Source organism: Temnothorax longispinosus, chromosome 3 (genome assembly GCF_030848805.1).
Source record: "Temnothorax longispinosus isolate EJ_2023e chromosome 3, Tlon_JGU_v1, whole genome shotgun sequence".
In the NCBI taxonomy this organism is placed as follows: Eukaryota; Metazoa; Arthropoda; class Insecta; order Hymenoptera; family Formicidae; genus Temnothorax; species Temnothorax longispinosus.
Genome location: NC_092360.1, coordinates 7,137,523 through 7,156,759, shown reverse-complemented (window position 1 = coordinate 7,156,759; position 19,237 = coordinate 7,137,523). Strand labels below are relative to the sequence as shown.

At 34.6% G+C, this 19,237-nt stretch overlaps 3 protein-coding genes and 1 long non-coding RNA gene across 6 annotated transcripts; 2 read left to right on the top strand and 2 right to left on the bottom strand.

The window, feature by feature from the left end:
• Nucleotides 1-63: 63 nt before the first annotated feature.
• Nucleotides 64-7,304, bottom strand: LOC139809661 (uncharacterized). 2 transcript variants are annotated; one of them, XM_071772737.1, is made up of 13 exons: nt 6,919-7,304; nt 6,143-6,285; nt 5,923-6,044; nt 5,639-5,850; nt 5,374-5,459; nt 5,113-5,192; nt 4,865-5,016; nt 4,048-4,395; nt 3,748-3,925; nt 3,450-3,672; nt 3,157-3,291; nt 2,728-2,888; nt 64-2,298 (listed from the first exon to the last, which is right to left on the bottom strand). In XM_071772737.1, exons 2-13 carry the CDS (start codon nt 6,283-6,285, stop codon nt 2,210-2,212), a joined length of 1,929 nt encoding a protein of 642 aa, XP_071628838.1. In that variant the 5' UTR covers nt 6,919-7,304; the 3' UTR covers nt 64-2,209. The 2 variants fall into 2 exon arrangements, with proteins under 2 accessions (XP_071628838.1, XP_071628837.1); XM_071772736.1 differs by lacking the exon at nt 6,919-7,304 and having other exon boundaries at nt 6,143-6,400.
• Nucleotides 7,305-7,472: 168 nt separating this feature from the next.
• LOC139809671 (uncharacterized) lies at nt 7,473-9,249 on the top strand. 2 transcript variants are annotated; one of them, XM_071772751.1, is made up of 6 exons: nt 7,473-7,672; nt 7,932-8,047; nt 8,135-8,253; nt 8,369-8,541; nt 8,642-8,729; nt 8,823-9,249. In XM_071772751.1, the coding sequence occupies exons 1-5, from the start codon at nt 7,637-7,639 to the stop codon at nt 8,726-8,728; spliced, it is 531 nt and encodes a 176-aa protein (XP_071628852.1). In that variant the 5' UTR covers nt 7,473-7,636; the 3' UTR covers nt 8,729; nt 8,823-9,249. The 2 variants fall into 2 exon arrangements, with proteins under 2 accessions (XP_071628852.1, XP_071628851.1); XM_071772750.1 differs by having other exon boundaries at nt 7,474-7,672; nt 8,642-9,249.
• An 838-nt stretch (nt 9,250-10,087) lies between these two features.
• Nucleotides 10,088-16,550, bottom strand: LOC139809673 (uncharacterized). The gene is made up of 2 exons (XR_011731157.1): nt 15,493-16,550; nt 10,088-14,639 (listed from the first exon to the last, which is right to left on the bottom strand). It is a non-coding gene; the product is annotated as an uncharacterized lncRNA (long non-coding RNA).
• A 138-nt stretch (nt 16,551-16,688) lies between these two features.
• Frg1 (FSHD region gene 1) lies at nt 16,689-19,009 on the top strand. The gene is made up of 5 exons (XM_071772748.1): nt 16,689-16,889; nt 16,976-17,052; nt 17,794-18,086; nt 18,430-18,629; nt 18,813-19,009. Exons 1-5 carry the CDS (start codon nt 16,831-16,833, stop codon nt 18,958-18,960), a joined length of 777 nt encoding a protein of 258 aa, XP_071628849.1. The 5' UTR covers nt 16,689-16,830; the 3' UTR covers nt 18,961-19,009.
• The last annotated feature ends 228 nt before the right edge of the window (nt 19,010-19,237 follow it).

Genomic DNA, 19,237 nt, shown 5'->3' with positions numbered 1-19,237 from the left:
GTCCCGGCATCTTCTCTACAAACAGTGGCGGGATCTCTTCCTCTGTTTTGAATGGAGATTAAATATAACAATATATATATATGCATATGTAAATAATGATACTTCTTTTTAGTCTTTAAACACTCTCTTCCCTTTCATCGGCGAAAACTTCTTCTTAAAACGAGGAATATGCGGGATGAACGCCGGAAACGAATCCAAGATCTTTCAGTTCCTCATCATCCGCAATTACACGGAGTCATGTACGTCATCATACTCCACGTAATTTTCCGGAGTCTAGTTAGATAGAAAAAGGAGAATATATCAGGCAGCTATTTCCTTTATATCTATTGTATATACTCGGTCGCGAGTATTTTCTTTATATGTATCCCTTATAGAAATTTAATACTGTAAGTGATTTTTTGGCTAGTAATTAATCACTTAAAAGCACTATTAAAAGCACTGTTAATAGTGTTTTTCTCAAACTCTATATGCTCTCTGATTCATAAAATAATCCTTCAATGCGATTTTCACAATGTCTCTTCAACCGGTTAATTTCTTGGTATCTGATTATTAAATTAAATCACTACTGCGAACAGAACCAGGTTAAATAAAAGTTACAAGATAAATAAATAAAGCTACAAAATATAATTAAATGCAAAATGTAATTTATTATATTATTTTAATTTTCACAGCGCTCAAAGTAAGCGAAAAGAACACATAATATGCAAATACATATTTGCAAGTATGAACTTATGATATATCATATAACATATATCGTGTATTAAATCTTTATCCATTTTCATTAACGTTAAAAGTTTTAACATAAAGTATATTAAATAATAATAATTTGCAGTAGGATTGCTGACTTCAATTCTTACGTAAATAAATACCTATACAAATATTTATAATCTTTTGAACATATATAGAACGAAACATCTCATCTTTTTGATTCTTATTAAAATATCGTAATTTTTCTAGCAAAAATAACGATTTGTAAAACGGATAAAAGAACAAATAGTATATAAATATATATATATTTGTAAGTAAAAACTTATTTATCCATTTATCCATTTCATTAAAACGTTAGAAGTTTTAACATAACGTATTAAAACTATTAAATAATAATAATTTGCAGTACTTATAAAAAATATATAAATAATTTATAATAATCTAACATATGTTTTATGATATCTCCCGTCGAGTTACCCCCAATTCTCCAATTAGTTATTGCATTGCAACATTGTCGTAACGCTGGAGCATTAAACCGCCCGGGATATTTCGACGCAGCTAAATCTGTCGTTAACGCAACGTTTGTTTCGCATTCCTACAAATTTATCGTCTGTATTTAATTGCAGCAATAATTACAGTATGGCGCGCAATCCTATTGATTTACGATTATATAATAATGCAAAAGTCGACCGATCGTATGATCTTCTAATACAAAACATATACGATAATGGCGAAAAATTTAAAAATAAGTGCGCATTGCTCGTGATTTATTGTCAGCCGATTAAGCGCGATGCGAAAATCGGAAGGCGTCGTTTTCATTAACCCATTATATATGGACAAACCTCGTATAAACTATGGAAAAGAGGACGGCGCGCGGATATTGAGCTCATATAAAGTTTCATTTCCAGGAATTCAATAATCGCTTACATCGCAATAATTCGCGAGCCATTCGATTTTGTCTTATCATCGTTTCTCACCGTCATTCATGGAGGATCCCGCGAATCGTGGAATCACGTCGAGCTCTCGCGATCATAAATGATAACGTAATACCAGAAACAAATAACGATAATGCGCTCGTCAGCCAATGCCGAGATCGTGCTATCGAGAACGGATTCAAAAAGAGATGCGGTATAAAAACAATACAGCGGCATTCTGAACGAAATACACGCCAACTAAACAATCAATAATTATCATAAGCTTGCATTCATGTCAAGATAATTCTCTTATTAAAAAAAAAAAAAAAAAAAATGGTATAAATTCCTTTTTTATAATAATAAATAATATTAAAACTCGTTAGTTTAATTTATTCTATGTTTTCCCTTAACTTATCCCATTTTACTTTTCGTTAATTTCAATGTTAATATTGGTGAAAGAACGATGATCCGACATAACATAAATAACATAATAATATAATAACATTAATTGTTTTTCAATGCAAAGTTATAGCATTAATATAAATTATAAACGAACATTCTTAACATATATATATATATATAATAAATTAATCCCGGTCATCCCGGTATTTGGAAATCCATAAAGGTTTAGAATGGTCAGTCTGTTGCAAAATGAGTTTATCTTGTGCATATAAGTCTGTGAACGAGAATAATACATTAGAAAAATGGGTAACGAACCTATGTGAAGTTGATCCCTTAACATTAAAAAAAAAAAAAAACTTTCTATAGCATTCGATGACTCATCGTTTGCATATTCACATACATTTCAATTGAATCGAATTGTATGTGAATGTGCAAACAAAAGTTAAAGACTATTTCAATTCAATTTTCTCGTAGGTGAAGGGCTAAGCTAATGTAAGATTGCTCTCATTCAAATTATTTTGTTAATACCGTTTGAATTAGTGTCCAAACAAAAATTTGAATTGTGCATACATGTGCAAATTATTATTTTTTAAATGTTAGGAAGCTAACTTCACACGGGTGAAAAACGAGTCGTATAATATTAGGTTGATAGAATTAAAGTAAGGTAAAATTTACCCTTTTTTGCGAATGTAGTAACACTTACCAAGAAGTATTTCAAAAGCAGTAGCAGCATCCTCTCTCGTGTACGTATCCGGTGAAATAAGTTCACTGAATTTGACAGTATCCTTGTCACGCCAGAAAACTTCTAATAGAACCAAAATCTCTTGGCTTGTCAGTGCAGGTTGCGAGTGTCCGCTTGAACTGCTGTAAAAACAATATTTTTATCATACATCAAATAATTCTTTGATAAATGGTAGACTTGATGTAACAAAACATGCTAAGTTTCGTAGGAAAGAACTATGCAAAATTGTTAGGTTACAACAAAGCAATAAAAGTGTTGTTTTTTCCTCAAGCTTTCGATTAATGAATCCTATGTTTTGTCAACATTCGTTTATAGAAACTTAAATATACACTTAGAATATTGTTATATGTCCAACTCTTTACTTAACAATAAAAGAAAAATTCAAAATACCTGGTAGAAGGTACTGGAATGTGTTTCGCCGTTTTCGGAGACTGTCGCTGTCTTTCTAATAAAATGTCTATATCTTCAAAGCATTCATCATTACTTATATTCATTCTTTCCTGATCCGGCCCCTGTTCAACGATGCTGAAATAATATCATTTAATGATATTTAGAAATTGAGGAAATATCGCAACAGTTGAAAGACTGAGTATAAAACTGAATAATCCTTAATAATTAAATTTTTAGTTAAATAACTTCTTGAATGTAAATATCATAAGTTCTTCATGATAAAATAGACTTACCTAGTGCCTTCTTCTAAGACAATCGCTTCCGGTACCTCTTTCGGTAATGGTACCATTGATACGTCCATAGTTTCGTGAATTATATTTGTCATTGGTAAGACGTTTGCAACACTGTCTCCGGGTTCGGCAGCAATTGCCATTTCCGTCTTTTGGAATGTACTCACTTCTTCTGTAGGAAGATCTAACTTGCTAACTGTCTCTTCTACACGCATTTGTTCAAAAACTAAAAATATAAATTTATTCACAGTTATATATGCATCAATGTGAATATTTAATAAATGTCTAAATATGTACCTACATTGCGTAAATTCAGCAAGTGCAACATCTTCATTTACACTCTTGAACGGCCCAGTGATGCGAGCAGCAAAGCGACTGCGTAAACTTTTGTTCCATCGCCTAGGTGATTCCGAAGGTTGGTTGAAAAGATTTATCGCCGGTGTCAGCGATAATTTTTTTGTTAATGGTTTATCCAATTTCTGAAAATAATCAAAAAATTTAGTCAGAACCTTTAAGACTTGTTTGAAATTAATCTCGCTTTTTGAACTTCTTTGTAAGTTTATATACATCTTTTGTAAGCTTATATAATGTAGGAACCCACCTCGCAATGAATTTTTACATTCTGACGCCATTTCTTAAGCTGTCTGTCACTTAACTCTGTTTTTTTATCAATAATTTTGCTTTTCTTCGAACGACTGCGGATCACAAAGTAGCTTGAATCTAATGATTCCAATTCCATGTTAGTTTCCTCTTGCTGTGGAAGAACTAACATTCTCGTTTCTTCTCTAGGCAATTCAGCCGGTACTACCACATCTTCTACAGGTGCAGGAGGTACTGCCACATCTTCTACAGGTACAGGAGGTACTGCCACATCTTCTACAGGTGCAGGAGGTACTGCCACATCTTCTATAGGGGGTACATCAGTCGCCGATGCAGTGTCAGAGAATAACTGAGAAGTAATATATAGAAAGAATTAGAAGTAAAAATAAAATATAAATTAAATATAAATAAAAAGCGAAAAATAATTTTTCTAAAAAAAAAAAAGAGGAAAATAGATTTTAATTTTTTCAAAACTTTTGGTCATTATGGCTCGTACTCATAGTCCGTTCTTATATCAAAACAATCTTAAGTAATGTCTTAAGATGCTAATACGGTTCTCAGATTGACCTTAAAATTGTACTTAAGACTGTCTCAAATATAAAAACAAATTATGAACAAAAGGAAAAACGCCGTAATCGGCCAGGACTGGTCAGATCTTGCTTGTCCGAATAATTAAGTGATTTTTTATGTACAATTCTTTGCCCTATGAAAAACTATGAATATCGGCCTATGTATTCTCATTTGTCTTCTACTTTATGAAGTTAAAATATTCACATTATATCCAAACGACAATCATTATCAGTTATAGACAAACTTACACGTCTTCTCTTCGTAGGCGTTTCCACCTGCATTTGATGTGGCTGTCGTTTTTGTGGAGTTAATAACAGTCCCTCTTTGGATTTCTTTCTTTCCGATATATCCACAAGTACTGGACCACGGGTTTCCTGAGATAACTGTTTTTCTTGGATCTCTATATTCATTAAATGATTTTATTAATTAATTTAATTTAAACATAATATAATAGTCTATGTATTATATTTAAAAAATACCCCATTGATCCACTTACCTTCTATTGTTACATCATCAGCCGTCTTCTTTGAGAATGCTGATCTTTCCTTTGCTGTCTGTAGTTCATGCATCTGGTCACTAAAACCATTAATAGTAAAATATATTATTCTTTGTTAAAAACGTCATGAATTTATTTTGAGCTAATGATATAAAAACGAAAAAAAATCAAATAATTGCATAAACTGTTGTCACTTTGTGAACTTTTGTTGAATTACAATTAAAAACACGCTACAAAAAAATATAAAAATCGGAAACTTACAGTGCGAGATTGAAATCATGTTTAAGCATAAAGTCCAACTCCTCGTCATTTAAAGCACCAAAATCACAACATGCTGCATCTTTCATCTGTGAATAAAAAAATTTTCAATATTTAAAAATAAAGTTTACAATTAAAGAATCAAAAGTTCGGAAACTCAAGGATGTTATATATCATATTACAGGGTTTAACATTTGAGAATAAGAGTTAAAAAATACAAAATTTATTGATAAGCTCTTGCAGTAAACCGTACGAGATCTTCACTCACAATTGTCCGTAGTCTTTCATCAAACTCTTCGTCCGGAAGTAAGTGTAAGTCTACTTCGTTAGGAAAGTTTTGAGTGGAAATAGGCACATCTATTGCACGCAATTCAAGATCCTGAACTGCGTCATACTCATCTTCTTTATCCTCCAACCCTCTGCCGCCGCCGCCACGGCCGCCGCCAGAGTCAAATTTTTGTTGCATTTCAAAAACTTCCTCTGAAAAGTAATGAGATTACATAAATTGGCATAGGTGATATCATTAATAAATATATATAGAATTGAACTTACTCTGATAATTTACAACTTGTAAACGATGAATTCTTGTTATGCCGTACATTAATTGTGATGACAGATATAAGCTAAATCTATTTGATCTGTTGCGCGACTGCATTATTTCCAAAATTTGCTCGCTGTCGATGTAATATAAAATGCAAACAAAAGTGTCAAAATTGAAAAAAAAAATGTCATAAATATTCAATATTAAAAGTACATAAACAAAATAATTTACCAAGTTTCTACAGTGTTTATCTTCTTTATAGCACCAGGATTATAGTGTCTTTTAAATATTTTCTCGCTGGACGTTGCAGCGAGCCAACAAGGAGCTAATTTGCCCCTTCGTCGACGGGAAAGCAGTTCAACTGGATAGAACATCTGATGAAGAATAAGTCTCATTAATAAAAGCAAATTCGTAAATAGCAAATGAAAGATCACGTTGAAAGAATAAAAATGAAAATCATACTCACCAGTAACACTAGGGAAGTGTCATACGGCGATTTTCCTGAAACTTGGCATACAAGTAGTACATGGAAAACTATTGGACACGTATATTGTTATATCGGGCCGAAAGCCGTTTGAAGGGTAGAAATCATCCTATCGATTTTGGGGGTAGGTTCGACTATTTTACGAATTATTTTGAATTCGTAAAAACGGACTTCAGATTCATTATCAGCGACCCCAAAAACCCTTAGTTACCTGATTTCGCAACAATCGTAAAAATAATTCGTAAAATAGTCGAACCTACCCCCAAAATCGATAGGGTGATTTCTACCCTTCAAACGGCTCTCGGGCCGATATAACAATATACGTGTCCAATATAGTTTTCCATTTACTACTTGTATGCCAAGTTTCAGGAAAATCGCCGTATGACACTTCCCTAGTGTTGCTTGTCAGATAGCACAGACGTCAAGGTTATCCTCAATACATCCAGGGTGTATCGAGACCGACTTATTGTGCTTTATTGTTCCGGATAACAGATAAATAACAGAAAATAACGATGGAAATTACCTTGATCTGTGTTTAATATTGACCGATTATCCTAGTCTTCAGTCATATGGATATACTTGTCGAATGTAACGATGAAATTCTTTTTCGATCAAAGAATCTCTCAACTTTTACAATTTATTGGATCAATTTCCTTCAAACGCGCTTTCCTTGAATATTATCCTTCTCCTCTTTCGTAAGTTATCTCATTTTTCGTGGAGAGACTCGTCAAACCTCTGCCGTCAAACGTACTCCTCCTCTTCGCACTACGATTTTCAAATCGACAGATTGCGCGCCGAAGGCGGTAGGCATCGACGGGTTTGTTCGCAATGCGCGACGAAATGACGATAATTGCGGGCATCTCTCGACGCTGACGTTGGCGCTGGCGTTGGCGCTAGCGCTGGCGTGTCACGTTCCAAGTCCGCCTTAAGATTTCCGTTGCTGCGCATGCGCAAGAGTTTTTCCGCGTTCAAGGATTGAAGTGGATTTTGATTTGCTCCGCGATTTTCGTGCTGTGTATACATACATACATACACATACAGCTGGTCACGCAGTCAATACATGTGGAGACGTGGAGATCACAAGGTGGACTGGTGGAGACGAGATCAACGGTTGATCGTTTTTAGACAAAATTGTGCATGAATAAGACAACGTGTTTGCCTGGTTTGCGAGGTTTGCCACAGTTTGGTCGGTCCTGTTGAACGTTATTTTACATCTCCGAATTTCCTTCGAAAGCAGCACGATGCACCACGAACTGGTCAACACGGTCGCTCCTAAAGTTAGTATAATTATCGTCGTCATACAGAGTCTAAAATGTGCTTGAAATTTTGGTGATGCGTTAACTGAATCTAAAGCCAATGAATATAAGTTAATAGTGAATATACTGGCAAAAACGAAAAGAGGAACTAAGTATATTTTAAACATAAAATATATATTATTTTTCAAATAAAGAGGACCGTTTACATAATCAGAATACAAAAGAAGAAAGAATGAAATAGAGGGGTGATAATTCTTGTTTTTTTTTTCCTTGTCGACAGATCAAGGACAGGAAACCTTTGCACACACTGCAGCCAGCAGCCACCGATAAAGACACTTTGGTTGGTGCTGACAGGACTCTCAGATCTTGCAAATCGAAAGAGGCAAAAACGAAACAGTAAGTTATCTTCAAACAAGCATTTATTATGACAACGCATTATGAAAGGGTTAGAAGTATAGATTGTAAGTACGGTGTGTTTCTTAGGGATGTAACAAATACAGGGGAAAAAGATACTTCAAAATGCACAAAAGTAACTAAGAAGAATAAGGCTGTCCAGACTACACGAGAGAAGATACAAATTGAAGTAGAAGACTTAACATCAGGTATACTCTAAAATAGCATTTTTTTTCTTTGCTTTTCATATTCTTTTGATATTTATTTTAAATCTGGATTTTGTCAAAAGGATAAACTTTTATCAAAGTATTTTATCTGATTTAGACAATCCTAGTGAGAACTATTGGCAAATAATGGCTGAAAAAAGACAAACGGCACTTGTGGATGCCTTAGAAGAAAATAAAAAGCTTGTACAACAGATTGAAAAGTTAGGAGAGGAAAATCATGTTTACAAGGAAATGTTGGATGAGATGAGAACACTTGTTGAAGTACTACAGGTAATATTGCCTACAATATTGTATTAATATTGTATTGAAATCATTACTACTTTACACATTATTAATAATAAGAGAATTTACATATTATGTTTTATTGCAGGAGCAAATTGAAGACGATAGAAGCGATATTGAAGATGAAGACGATAGAAACGATATAAATAATTCGTTAGATGACAGTGCTCTTTGATGTGAGTTTGCTCATTGAATTCCTCAAACATAAAAAAAGACTAATATACTAGTGACTACGCTGATAATTTATAAAAAAATATTTATAATTTTAGCAAAGTGTTCAAAGTATTTGATTGCCATTTGCACATCTAGCCATTCAACATTTTAAAGTTTGACGTAAACAAATAACATTTCTTTTTCTCTTGTATAATAGAGTTATTTAACACTTTATATTAATATCGCAAATTGTTAACCGTTAATGTTAGAGATATACAAGTAACAAAAATTAAAATTAATCAGCTTTTTAACATGTATAAAACGATAAGAGGACAGTTAGAATACAAAATTTTCTGTTTAAAATATCTTTATGACAAAGAGCAGTTTTGCCTGTTCCAGTAAATATATTTCAAGTGCCAAGTAAAGTTATTAGATATAAACGTATTAATGTGTATAGCCATTAAGAATTAAAAAGTTATTTAATCTAAAATTAAGACATTTTTGTACGTTTTATGTGTATAATAAATTTTTATTTTATGATAATCATTGATAATGTCTTAAATATTGAATTGTGAACATAAGATATTTAAAACACAGTAGTCTCCGAAATTCTTATAACACTTTATTTAAAGCTCTTGGCTTACGAATTACAAATATATTAAGTTATGACTTTTTTTTAGATATGATTTATGTTTGTAATACACGTTAGAATGAGATGATTTATTGCGTGAAAAAAGTCGTTACGCATAATTATATATTATTTAAAATTATAGTTATGAAACTATATTGTGATTAAAATTACTTTACCATGTCTTAAGTCCACCAATCACATTTAAACAATTTGGCTAATTGACCAATGCGATTGATCAATTCTTTCTCCGTTCGACATCTCGGAGAAATTTCTAACATCGTGGACACAAGGCTTTAGTTTGTGTTTATCCAATAAGTTAATGAAAAATGCGAGTGATTAAGAGAGAATTCGTCTGAAAATTACAACTAAATCCATGCACTGTTTTAAGCAATTATAAGACAGAAAATGATCCAAAGCAATCGACCATTGTAGCCACTTCTCAAGAACAAATTAAAAATAAGAAAAAGTAGCACAGAAATGTTTCAATAAGTATTATCTTCCTATGAAGTCTTATTAATATAACAATTGCATCTTTATTTTAAATAGAAATTATTTTTTTATGTAAATTAATTTCGAGGAATATTCTACATAAAAAATGTTACCAAAAAATATAGTTATACGTTTCATTGTAAATTTCATATTTTTCTTAAAGATAACTTCGAGTACGTGCAATTACTAATTTATTTTATTTAAAGTGAGGAATGAGGAATGGATATTTTCAAAAAAGAGTATTAAAGTGTAAAACAGTAATTTTGTGATTAATAATTTTTTAATTAATTGTGACAATACAAAATATTATTGAGCTATTTTTTTAATATTGTCAAAAATTAACTATATATCAGTTTAAGTATTCCCGAAATGGGTTACAATTCACTTCAGACTACTTTACTCTTACAATTTTCAATTCAATCATTAATTTCTAAACCTAGACATACACGGATGAGGATCAAATTTATCTAATACAAATCGACCGCTCTCGCGCGGAGCCATACATCTCATTAAGAATAAGCTATTTTCAAAAGAGTACTAACTTTAATTAAGCTATTCCTATATACTACGATATAGATTGCGCAAAGCCTGTGCCAACAGGGTAGACGGTAGTCCAGATTGCAAATTAGGCCGCAATTTGGATAGCAGATCAAGTCGCAGAGATTCAAACGGAGTTTGATCCAGGTGGATCAAACAGGTGGTTCAGAAGGTGATTTAGACGTTGAGCCAGTCAGCGAATCAAGCAGTAGTCCACGTAGCAGACTAGGTAGTGGACCAAGTAATAGGCCTGATACTGGACCAAGTATTAGGCAGTGAACCAAATGGTGATCCAAGCGGCAGTCGAGACGGTCGAGATGCTAGATTCAAGCTGCTTACAGCATACGCACTACGCACACAAGCGTAGCGCGTATGCTGTAAGCAGCTTGTGCGTGCACACGTACACGGCTGCTCGCTTGTGTGTGCTGTGCTGCTGCTTGCTAGGCGTCGACTAGGCGGTGGACCAAAGGATCGTGAGCCAAAACCACGTCGATCTAAGTGGTGATGTAGGCGACGATGGGTGTCCAGGCGATGGTCCAGGCAGCTGTTCGAGCTAACTTCCAGCTCCTCCTTCTTGCACTGTAGCTCATGTAACTGACAATTAAACTACATGAGCTACAGTGTAAAAAAGAGAAACTGAAAGACCGAACCAAAGAAAGAATGTCTAATAATATTTCAAAAAATAACAACGTTGTAGCTAGAGACTTCAAGATTGCAAATCTTTTTGCTACACTGATCGTAGTGATGGTACACCTTCCAAATAATCAACATACTAGTATACAAGTATGAAAAAGACTTACTTTAAGGAATATGCAATAACCAAGGCCAGAGAATGTCGGCAATCAACTGCGAACTGTGCAGTTTATGACGGAAGTTTATGACAGTTAGAAACGTCATTTGACGTCACTCTGCTACCTGAATTATTTTATGCAAATACGATTACGCACGATTTCTCAGGGCCAATTTCATCAACGTCAGTTAACTGTAACCTTCGGTTAAATTTACTCTTCGACTCTTTCTTAAGGCTGATAGCAAAGAACGAAACGTAGGCTGAGTAGGCTCTATTGTTAAGCCTGCCGGCTAACTTTGGACGACTGTCAGCCTTGAGGACGCTCGAGCTGCGGGAGAACAACATGATGACGTTGCCTAAGAGCATGAGCCGTTTAGTGAACTTGCAGAGGCTCGATATCGGTAACAATGACTTCACGGAGCTGCCTGAAGTTGTGGGAGATGTCATCAATCTCACGGAGTTGTGGATTCACGGCAACGACATCAGGCGTGTCCCGGCGAATGTCGAGCAGCTCTAACGCTTGAACCACTTCGACTGCACGATGAATGCGATACACGCGCTGCCGATAGAGATACGTGGCCTGGCGCGACATCGGGATCATGAATCTCTCCTCGAACGAGATGTGCGAGCTGCCCGACACACGCTGTGCTACCTGCGCACGATCGTCACCCTCAAGATTGACGACAATCAACTGAACGCACTGCCGAACGACATCGGCCAGATGTCGAACTTAGAGGAGCTTATAATCACTAAGAACTTTATCGAGTATTTGCCGTCTTCGATCGGCTTGCTACGCAAGCTGCACTGTCTCAACGCGGACAATAATTATCTGGGCGCGCTACCCGCCGAGATTGGCAGCTGCACGTCGTTGTCCCCTGCTCTCATTGCGATCGAACAATAAAAACCGTAAACCGTAAATGTAGTTACGTATACGTAACTAAGTACATTCGTATCGTCACATATCAACACGATCGATAGCTTTTTCATGACGATAGACGTAAAAGACCCTACGTTTTGTTTTCTACCATCAGCCTACGGCTGCGATCGGAAATGTATACTCGGGCGAGTAGTGTGACGGGGGCAGGGTGCATTGCAAGTAGTTTTTGAATGAGAAAAACATAATAATGAAAAAATTGTCCCAGTCCCCGCCCTCCCGTCGTCATCGAGCGATGGGCCAGCCGCCAGGTTGAGAGCAAGCCTGGCGCCGCGCCGCGCCGCCGCCGTCCTGGAGACCTTATCCCTCTTCTTCGGTGGCTTCGCTTTTGCTGGCGCCGGGGTCGCAGGCACCTGCTTCCTCTTCTTCGTCGTTGTCGCAATAGAGGGTGGGGGTGGAGGTGGAGTATACCGCGGTAATGCGATATCACCCGGCAGAGCCGCGAATACCGGGACTTGGCTATTATACTCCTGAATTTCGCCCATTATCCAGGAGGCACCGTTCACGACGCAAACATCCTTTGCGCCACGCAGTCCTCGGCACGGTCCGCTTACACCTTGACTTAGGATCCTCACGAAAAGTCGGTTGACGAGCCCGATTATGTTATTCGGACGTGTTTTGTCCGGAAGGAAAATTTTTTTGAAAGTATTGCGACTGTTACTGTCTGCATGTTGTTCAACTATCAGTACCTTGTATCGGCGCCTTTCGAGGCCTAAAACCTTTGTAATAAAGCGCGATTTCCCTCAATGTACTCCTGGACAGTCCTGGATCTCGCTCATCCATATCCCAGGAGGCACCGTTCACGACGCAAACATCCTTTGCGCCACGCAGTCCTCGGCACGGTCGCTTACACCTTGACTTAGGATCCGCGAGTACCGCGGAAGAGCGATATGAGCAGAATCGCAGAATCGAGGACCGTACTCCTGGATCTCGCTCAGTAGCCAGGAGGCACCGTTCGCCAACGCAGCACCCCCTGCGTCACGCAGCCTTCGGCACGGTCGCTTACACCTTGACTTGGGGAGTTTCTCTTAGTTGGTCGCATCCAGATGCACCCCTGAGCGGATGAAGCTGCATGCGACTCTAAGCCCCACCACCCCTTCAAGGTGGAAACTCTTCGGTGGGGTATAAACAAGAAAAAGATAAAATGCGTGTATGTGTGCAATATAAAAGAATTTAAAAAATGATATGTATGCATATTATGTATAAGAAAAAGATACAAATTATAGTCTATAGTATAACACAAAAAAAATTTATCTTATAGCGACTCTTTTCTCAACTTCCTTTGTGTCTCACCTAACTATAGTTGGTTGTGATTTAATAATTGATTTAATAAATTAAATTAGTTGATTTAGAGTTAATAATTTAATAATAATATTACACTTGTCCATTAAATCTACACGTCTATTAAATGTACGAGTGTTGCAGCGACATACAGGTCAGTATGACGGGTTGCCCATTCGTGCAGGCGCGCACGGTTATTCACAGCTATTACATTCACTTTGACGCATTGGCCTAGTTTACACCGATCTCTTGATACGCGTATCAAATAGTGTATTTGAACTAATCAGCCAATAATCAAACTAATTTACTAGTTATTTACTATTTAATACTCGTATCAAGTGATCGATGTAAACAGACCATTATATGTGAGTGATTATCTGATGATTATAATGTGCCGAAGCCTACGCAGCTGTGAACGACCGTGCGCGCCTGCACGAATGGGCAACCCGTCATGCTGACCTACGATGTCGGTGCAACACATACACACAACCTGTACATATTATCAACTAATATTATAGTAATATAAATAGACTCAGTGAATCAATTATAATGCATGTTGAATGTCAATAATGTTTTAATGAACGAAGTAAACAGAGAGAAAATTTTGAAAAGACTGTTACTTTTCTCACTCATTCGTACTGATGTTTACGAGTAACAGGTGCATCATATGCTCGCTGTGCGAAGTTTAGTACCGATATCAGCTGTTCGGTTATTTTATAGCGGCTCTTTTCTCAACTCCCTTTGTGTTTCATCATTATAACAATGCGGGAACTACCCCCGTTGGTTATAAAAAGATGGTGTGACCCCAAATTTCTCTCTTTTTTTGTATTATTTAGACGTCGCTTTTCACGCGCTTCACGCTCAGTTTATTTATTATTCATAGTAAAATGTTTTAAAGATCGTCTTAAGTACAATCTCGCGATGCTATATAGATTTTTTATTGGCTCGATGGAATCTTAAAATTACTTAAATTACAATCAAATTAAAGATAAATTTATCTTATCTTTAAAAATAGATAATGGAATCTTATTAAAACTGTATTTCAGGATCGAACTTAAGACAATCTTAAAGACAAATTTTTCTTCAAGATTTTATTTTAGAACACTAATTTTTTTCGATTAAATCTGCAAAAGTAGTGAGCTTTATTTATTCTTACCTTATTTGGTTTTTTTACTCAATCATAAAAGTTTTTCCCAAGTTTCCTTACGTGTTCATTGAGCTTCTTACGTCATTTTTATGTCATCAACCCTTCACTCGCACCGATCGATAATCTGCAAAAGAATAAGTGATATGACTAAATGGATATTTATAGTCATTTATGCAAAAAGTGATATTAGGTGCCTGGACATTTAAAACAAAATTAATACGATTGGATTTATTCTTTATTTTGAAATTAATGACCCGCTTTAATACGTTTATATTTGTGATAAAAACATAATGTAAACGTCTTAATCGATGAAAAATTTAATATTAACATTACCTCATTCTTAGTGAAATAAATATGAAATATTTTACGAATAAAAGAAATTAGATGTTGTGTTTTTGCGCTTAATATCATTATGTGTAATAATTTTCATAATCCTGGAACAGAATCAACGCATGTCTGCTGTAATTAAGACTATATTTTATTTAAATTAATTTTGAATTCACGAACAGGGTCATCTATTAGTGCAGACTGTCGTCTTTGATCTATAATTAGCTATAATCTAAAATTCTGAAATAAAATGGACAGTCTAATTGTAACAGTTTAACAGTTATTTTAATTTTATTTCCGTTACACAATCATTTTTATAAATGCTTCTTTTATGTTTACAATGAAACTAACATATGATTGCATTTAAGGAGAAAAAGGAAGCAGAAAAAAACGAAATAAATATAAGAAATTCATCCAGAATATGTAATGTATTAATATTATATGTAATAATACGTCAATGATGTAATATGTCAATGTAATATAAGAATGTGATGTGTCATGATATGTAATGTCATCTGTAAGTAAATTTTTCACATTTATTTTGTTTTATTTATTCTTTGTTTCTTTCTTGTTTTCTTTAAATAAAAGTTTATATATATTTGCTTCACTGCATTAAGTATTAAGTACATAGTATAATTTAACAAAATTACCTGTTAGTGTGACAGATGTGTAACGCGCGTCTGACTCACATCTCGTCGGTAGCGTTAATGCTCCAATCGAAGTTGCCCAGAATATCCAGGACCCGCCTAGAAGTAGCTATAAACTCCTGCTATATTGATTTTCTCATGACTGGAGGGGATATTCTGACGTCACATGAAAAGGGATAACCATGGGATGAGAATCCATCAGGTTGAATGTTGAAATTGGAGCAGCGATATTCGTCTATCGATATCGGAGTAAATTCAAATTTAAAAGTCAAATAGTCGAAGAGTTCCTAAGTGAAATAATATCAAATTCACTATTAGATGTAACGTTAAAAAAAACTGAATTTTTATTTCCAGTCATTTTGAGCGGGATTATATGTATAAAGGGAAATAGGTCCTAGAGACCCGGATATCCAATAGATTAGATTTCTTCGGAAGTAAAAACTTAGATTTAATATTATTGCGTCATTTGTTGAGAAATTGGCTAATTCCAATATAAATCGAATATAATTAAAAATATTAATATCTTTTTACTAGCAACGCAGTGATACTACTACGCCAAATTAGAGAGATTAAAGATGAGTAAGATTAACATCAATATTAACTAAAATAAAACCTATTAAACAAACAACTACTTTAATATGAATCTGAATAATAGATTGTTCAAAAAAGGCTGTTAAAATGGAATAAACTAGAACTTATTTATAAGTTATGGCACATTAATTTTTAAATAATTTTTAGAAACAGATACTGAGTGCATAAAACACTCTCTTGTAACAATTTTCGTTCAGGAAAGCGACAATAAATTCCTCAGGACGCAGAATCATTCTTTTGCGAACTTCATGTTCGGCTGTCGGCATCATCCTCGAGTCTTCTTCAAACCCGGCAAGTTCGCGGCACCGGGCACTTATTCGCTTCTAATGCGCATACGCGAAAAAATGCGTGTCACGTGTCACAATTCGTTTAAAGTGTAAAAATTTTTGGCGCGTTTAGCAGACACAACTGTTGAGTTCGTCTTATCAACATTCTGCGTTGATTAGTTGGTTCTAAAAGTAAGAGCCAATCATGTTTGACCGCTACTGAGCGGCTTGGTCTGCTGAACGCGACCAATGAAAAACGCTGTCAAAAACTGAACGAGTGCGCAGCGTCGGGAATGCTTCACCTGTCTACTTACACCATGGTTTGCGGTTTGCGCCATTTCTGCAACTGGAAAACAAGTATTTGGAAGTTGACGGCACGTTAAATATCCTGATAAAAGAAAATATTTCTGTATCCTGTGCGAGATCCACAAGTCGGATTTATTTCTTTGTACGATATTACAGTGAAAGTTTGAGGAGCATTAAAATGTCGGAGTATGATAAAGTGCGGACGGGAAAATTAGTATTGAAAGGCGAAAAATCAAGGTATAACCTCCATTCTCTCATTGTCGTTTGGAATTTATTTTAATCGCATTCCTTTTTTCGATATTTCATTCATCGTCCCTTTCCAGACCGAAGAAACGAAAATCTAAGAAACAAGAAAAAGAGCAGGAAACCACTGTGGAGGATAAAGATACCCTTACTCATGGTATTTATTAATTTTTTGGTTAAGTTGTCAAGCTTAGATTCTTCACTTAATAATTTTGATAAAAGTATTAAATTTTTTTTTGCGTAAAAATAAAGATTTAAAAAACAAAAATCGCCGCTCAATGCTCTAAAAACAGTAATCAAGTGCTAAAGATTTTTCTTTTTTGAAAATTAAGGTGCCTTCAACGCCGTGTCGGGATTATATGGCACAAGTGTACTTGTATTTTACTTCCAAAGTCCAAAACCAACCAAATAATACTGAGTTAATTAGAGTTTCTTCGTCTATTATGTCACTTTGTCTATCCTCTTCACAAATTTAATAATCAAAATACTAAAGACGTCATATTCAAAGGAGATTTATCGTAATAATGGCATATTTGGAAAATCTATAATCATAGTTACGAAACACAGTTCCCTACTTTCTGTACATAGCAATTTATGTCACAATTATATATTAGATTTTATATTTTGCTTGCTATTTGTTATAGCGCATGCTTACTCTCCTTTATTTTGTATCGCAGATTTCTTAATCTGTAAATCATTTGTAGCACTTAATTACTGATCTTATTGTTAGAGTAGCAATTCTTGTCTCTCTCTTTCAATCCTGTATTTTTACACAAAAAAGATCAAATGAGTACTCTTATCAAAATTTAAGATGCAAGATCTAAAATTTACATTTTACAAATTTTTTAATTTTGTGTAAAACGTTTGTAATTTATACAGATGACGTTTTGTTTTATAGGAGGGTGGTGGAAGGTTAAGAATGTAGCTGAAGTCACCGGGACAGTAGCAGTCGAATTTGGAAATCAAACTTACATGAAGGCACTGGATAATGGATTGTTTACTCTTGGGGCACCGCACGCGGAAGGAGAGAGTCCATCGCCGGAAGAAATATTAACAGCGTTTCCCGTGAGCGAGACTAAGGTTGCCTTGAAATCTGGATACGGCAAATATCTTGGAGTTGATAAAAATGGCGTTGTTATTGGACGAAGTGACGCAGTCGGTTCTATCGAACAGTGGGAGCCAATTTTTCAAGTAATTTTCATATGAATATTAAAATAGATATTAATAGTTTGGTTAAAAATTATTTTGTATGTCTTTTTTAACTGATTTTTTTCAAACACTAAAGTATTTATCTTTGCCTTTATGTTGTCTGTTAATCAGAGAAATTAATTAGAAAATCTGTCGAACTGAAGATCGTAGATTTTTATTATCTCTAATATCTTATTACTTATTAATTTATGTAATATCAGCAAAAAGTAAAATATAGACGTAGTAATTCCATAGCTAAATAAATTTCTCATTATTAAATAGAAAAATTTTTGCATTGCATTGTTTTTTAAATATATATTAATTGTGAAATCGCATTGTTTTCCAGGATGGCAAGCTTGCAATATTAAATAATACTGGATGCTTCATGTCGGTTACAAATGACGATGATATAGTTTGCCAGAGTAGGACAGCTGGATCGTCAGAGTTTGTTGTTATAAGAAGTATAATACAACGTTCTCAGAGTCCTAGTAGGGATATTCCGAAAGAGGAACAAGGCTCAATCACGGAGGTGGAAGTAAATTATGTGTGAGTATGATGTGGAATTTTATCAATAATCATATAATCATATAATTATTGAACAGAAGATTGTTCAAATCTTATATTAGAACTTTTACATTTTGCGTTAATTTTTCCGCTATCTCTTTTATCCTACTTTAAACCAGATGTTTAAAAGTATATTTCTGATATTAACAATATTTAATTTCCCAGGCGAAAGTTTCAAAAGTTTCAAGATAAAAAGTTAAGGATAAATAAGTCCGATCGTTCTGAGCTGGAGAAGGCAAAAACAGAAGGAAATCTGCATGAAACTCTATTAGATAGGAGAAGTAAGATGAAAGCTGATCGTTATTGTAAATAAAATCAATATTTATTGTGAAGTTTCTACTGTAAATAAATTGTGAAACGCATTTTGTTTTTGACTCATTATTTATTACCATAAAAAAAGTTCAAGAATAAAAACGTTTTATTAAATATTTAAATAAAATTGATAAAAATATGTACTTAGAAAAAAATATTGATTGCATGTTTTTGCATATTTAAAAAATATTAATTAGTATTATACATATACATATATACATGTAGCCAAAGAGTACAGAACAAAAAAGCTCAATAGGTTTATTAGACAATGCAAATTG

What these genes read in the sequence shown, in the direction of transcription:
- LOC139809661 (XM_071772736.1), bottom strand. Translation starts at nt 6,306, where the DNA reads ATGAGACTTATTCTTCATCAGATGTTCTATCCAGTTGAACTGCTTTCC. An exon ending in ATAAACACTGTAGAAACTTG is followed by an intron (nt 6,045 to 6,142) that starts GTAAATTATTTT and finishes TTACATCGACAG; the next exon opens with CGAGCAAATTTTGGAAATAA. An exon ending in CATGATTTCAATCTCGCACT is followed by an intron (nt 5,193 to 5,373) that starts GTAAGTTTCCGA and finishes TAATGGTTTTAG; the next exon opens with TGACCAGATGCATGAACTAC.
- Frg1 (XM_071772748.1), top strand. Translation starts at nt 16,831, where the DNA reads ATGTCGGAGTATGATAAAGTGCGGACGGGAAAATTAGTATTGAAAGGC. An exon ending in TTGAAAGGCGAAAAATCAAG is followed by an intron (nt 16,890 to 16,975) that starts GTATAACCTCCA and finishes GTCCCTTTCCAG; the next exon opens with ACCGAAGAAACGAAAATCTA. An exon ending in TAAAGATACCCTTACTCATG is followed by an intron (nt 17,053 to 17,793) that starts GTATTTATTAAT and finishes TTTGTTTTATAG; the next exon opens with GAGGGTGGTGGAAGGTTAAG.
- LOC139809671 (XM_071772751.1), top strand. Translation starts at nt 7,637, where the DNA reads ATGCACCACGAACTGGTCAACACGGTCGCTCCTAAA. An exon ending in AAAGAGGCAAAAACGAAACA is followed by an intron (nt 8,048 to 8,134) that starts GTAAGTTATCTT and finishes TGTGTTTCTTAG; the next exon opens with GGATGTAACAAATACAGGGG. An exon ending in CACTTGTTGAAGTACTACAG is followed by an intron (nt 8,542 to 8,641) that starts GTAATATTGCCT and finishes GTTTTATTGCAG; the next exon opens with GAGCAAATTGAAGACGATAG.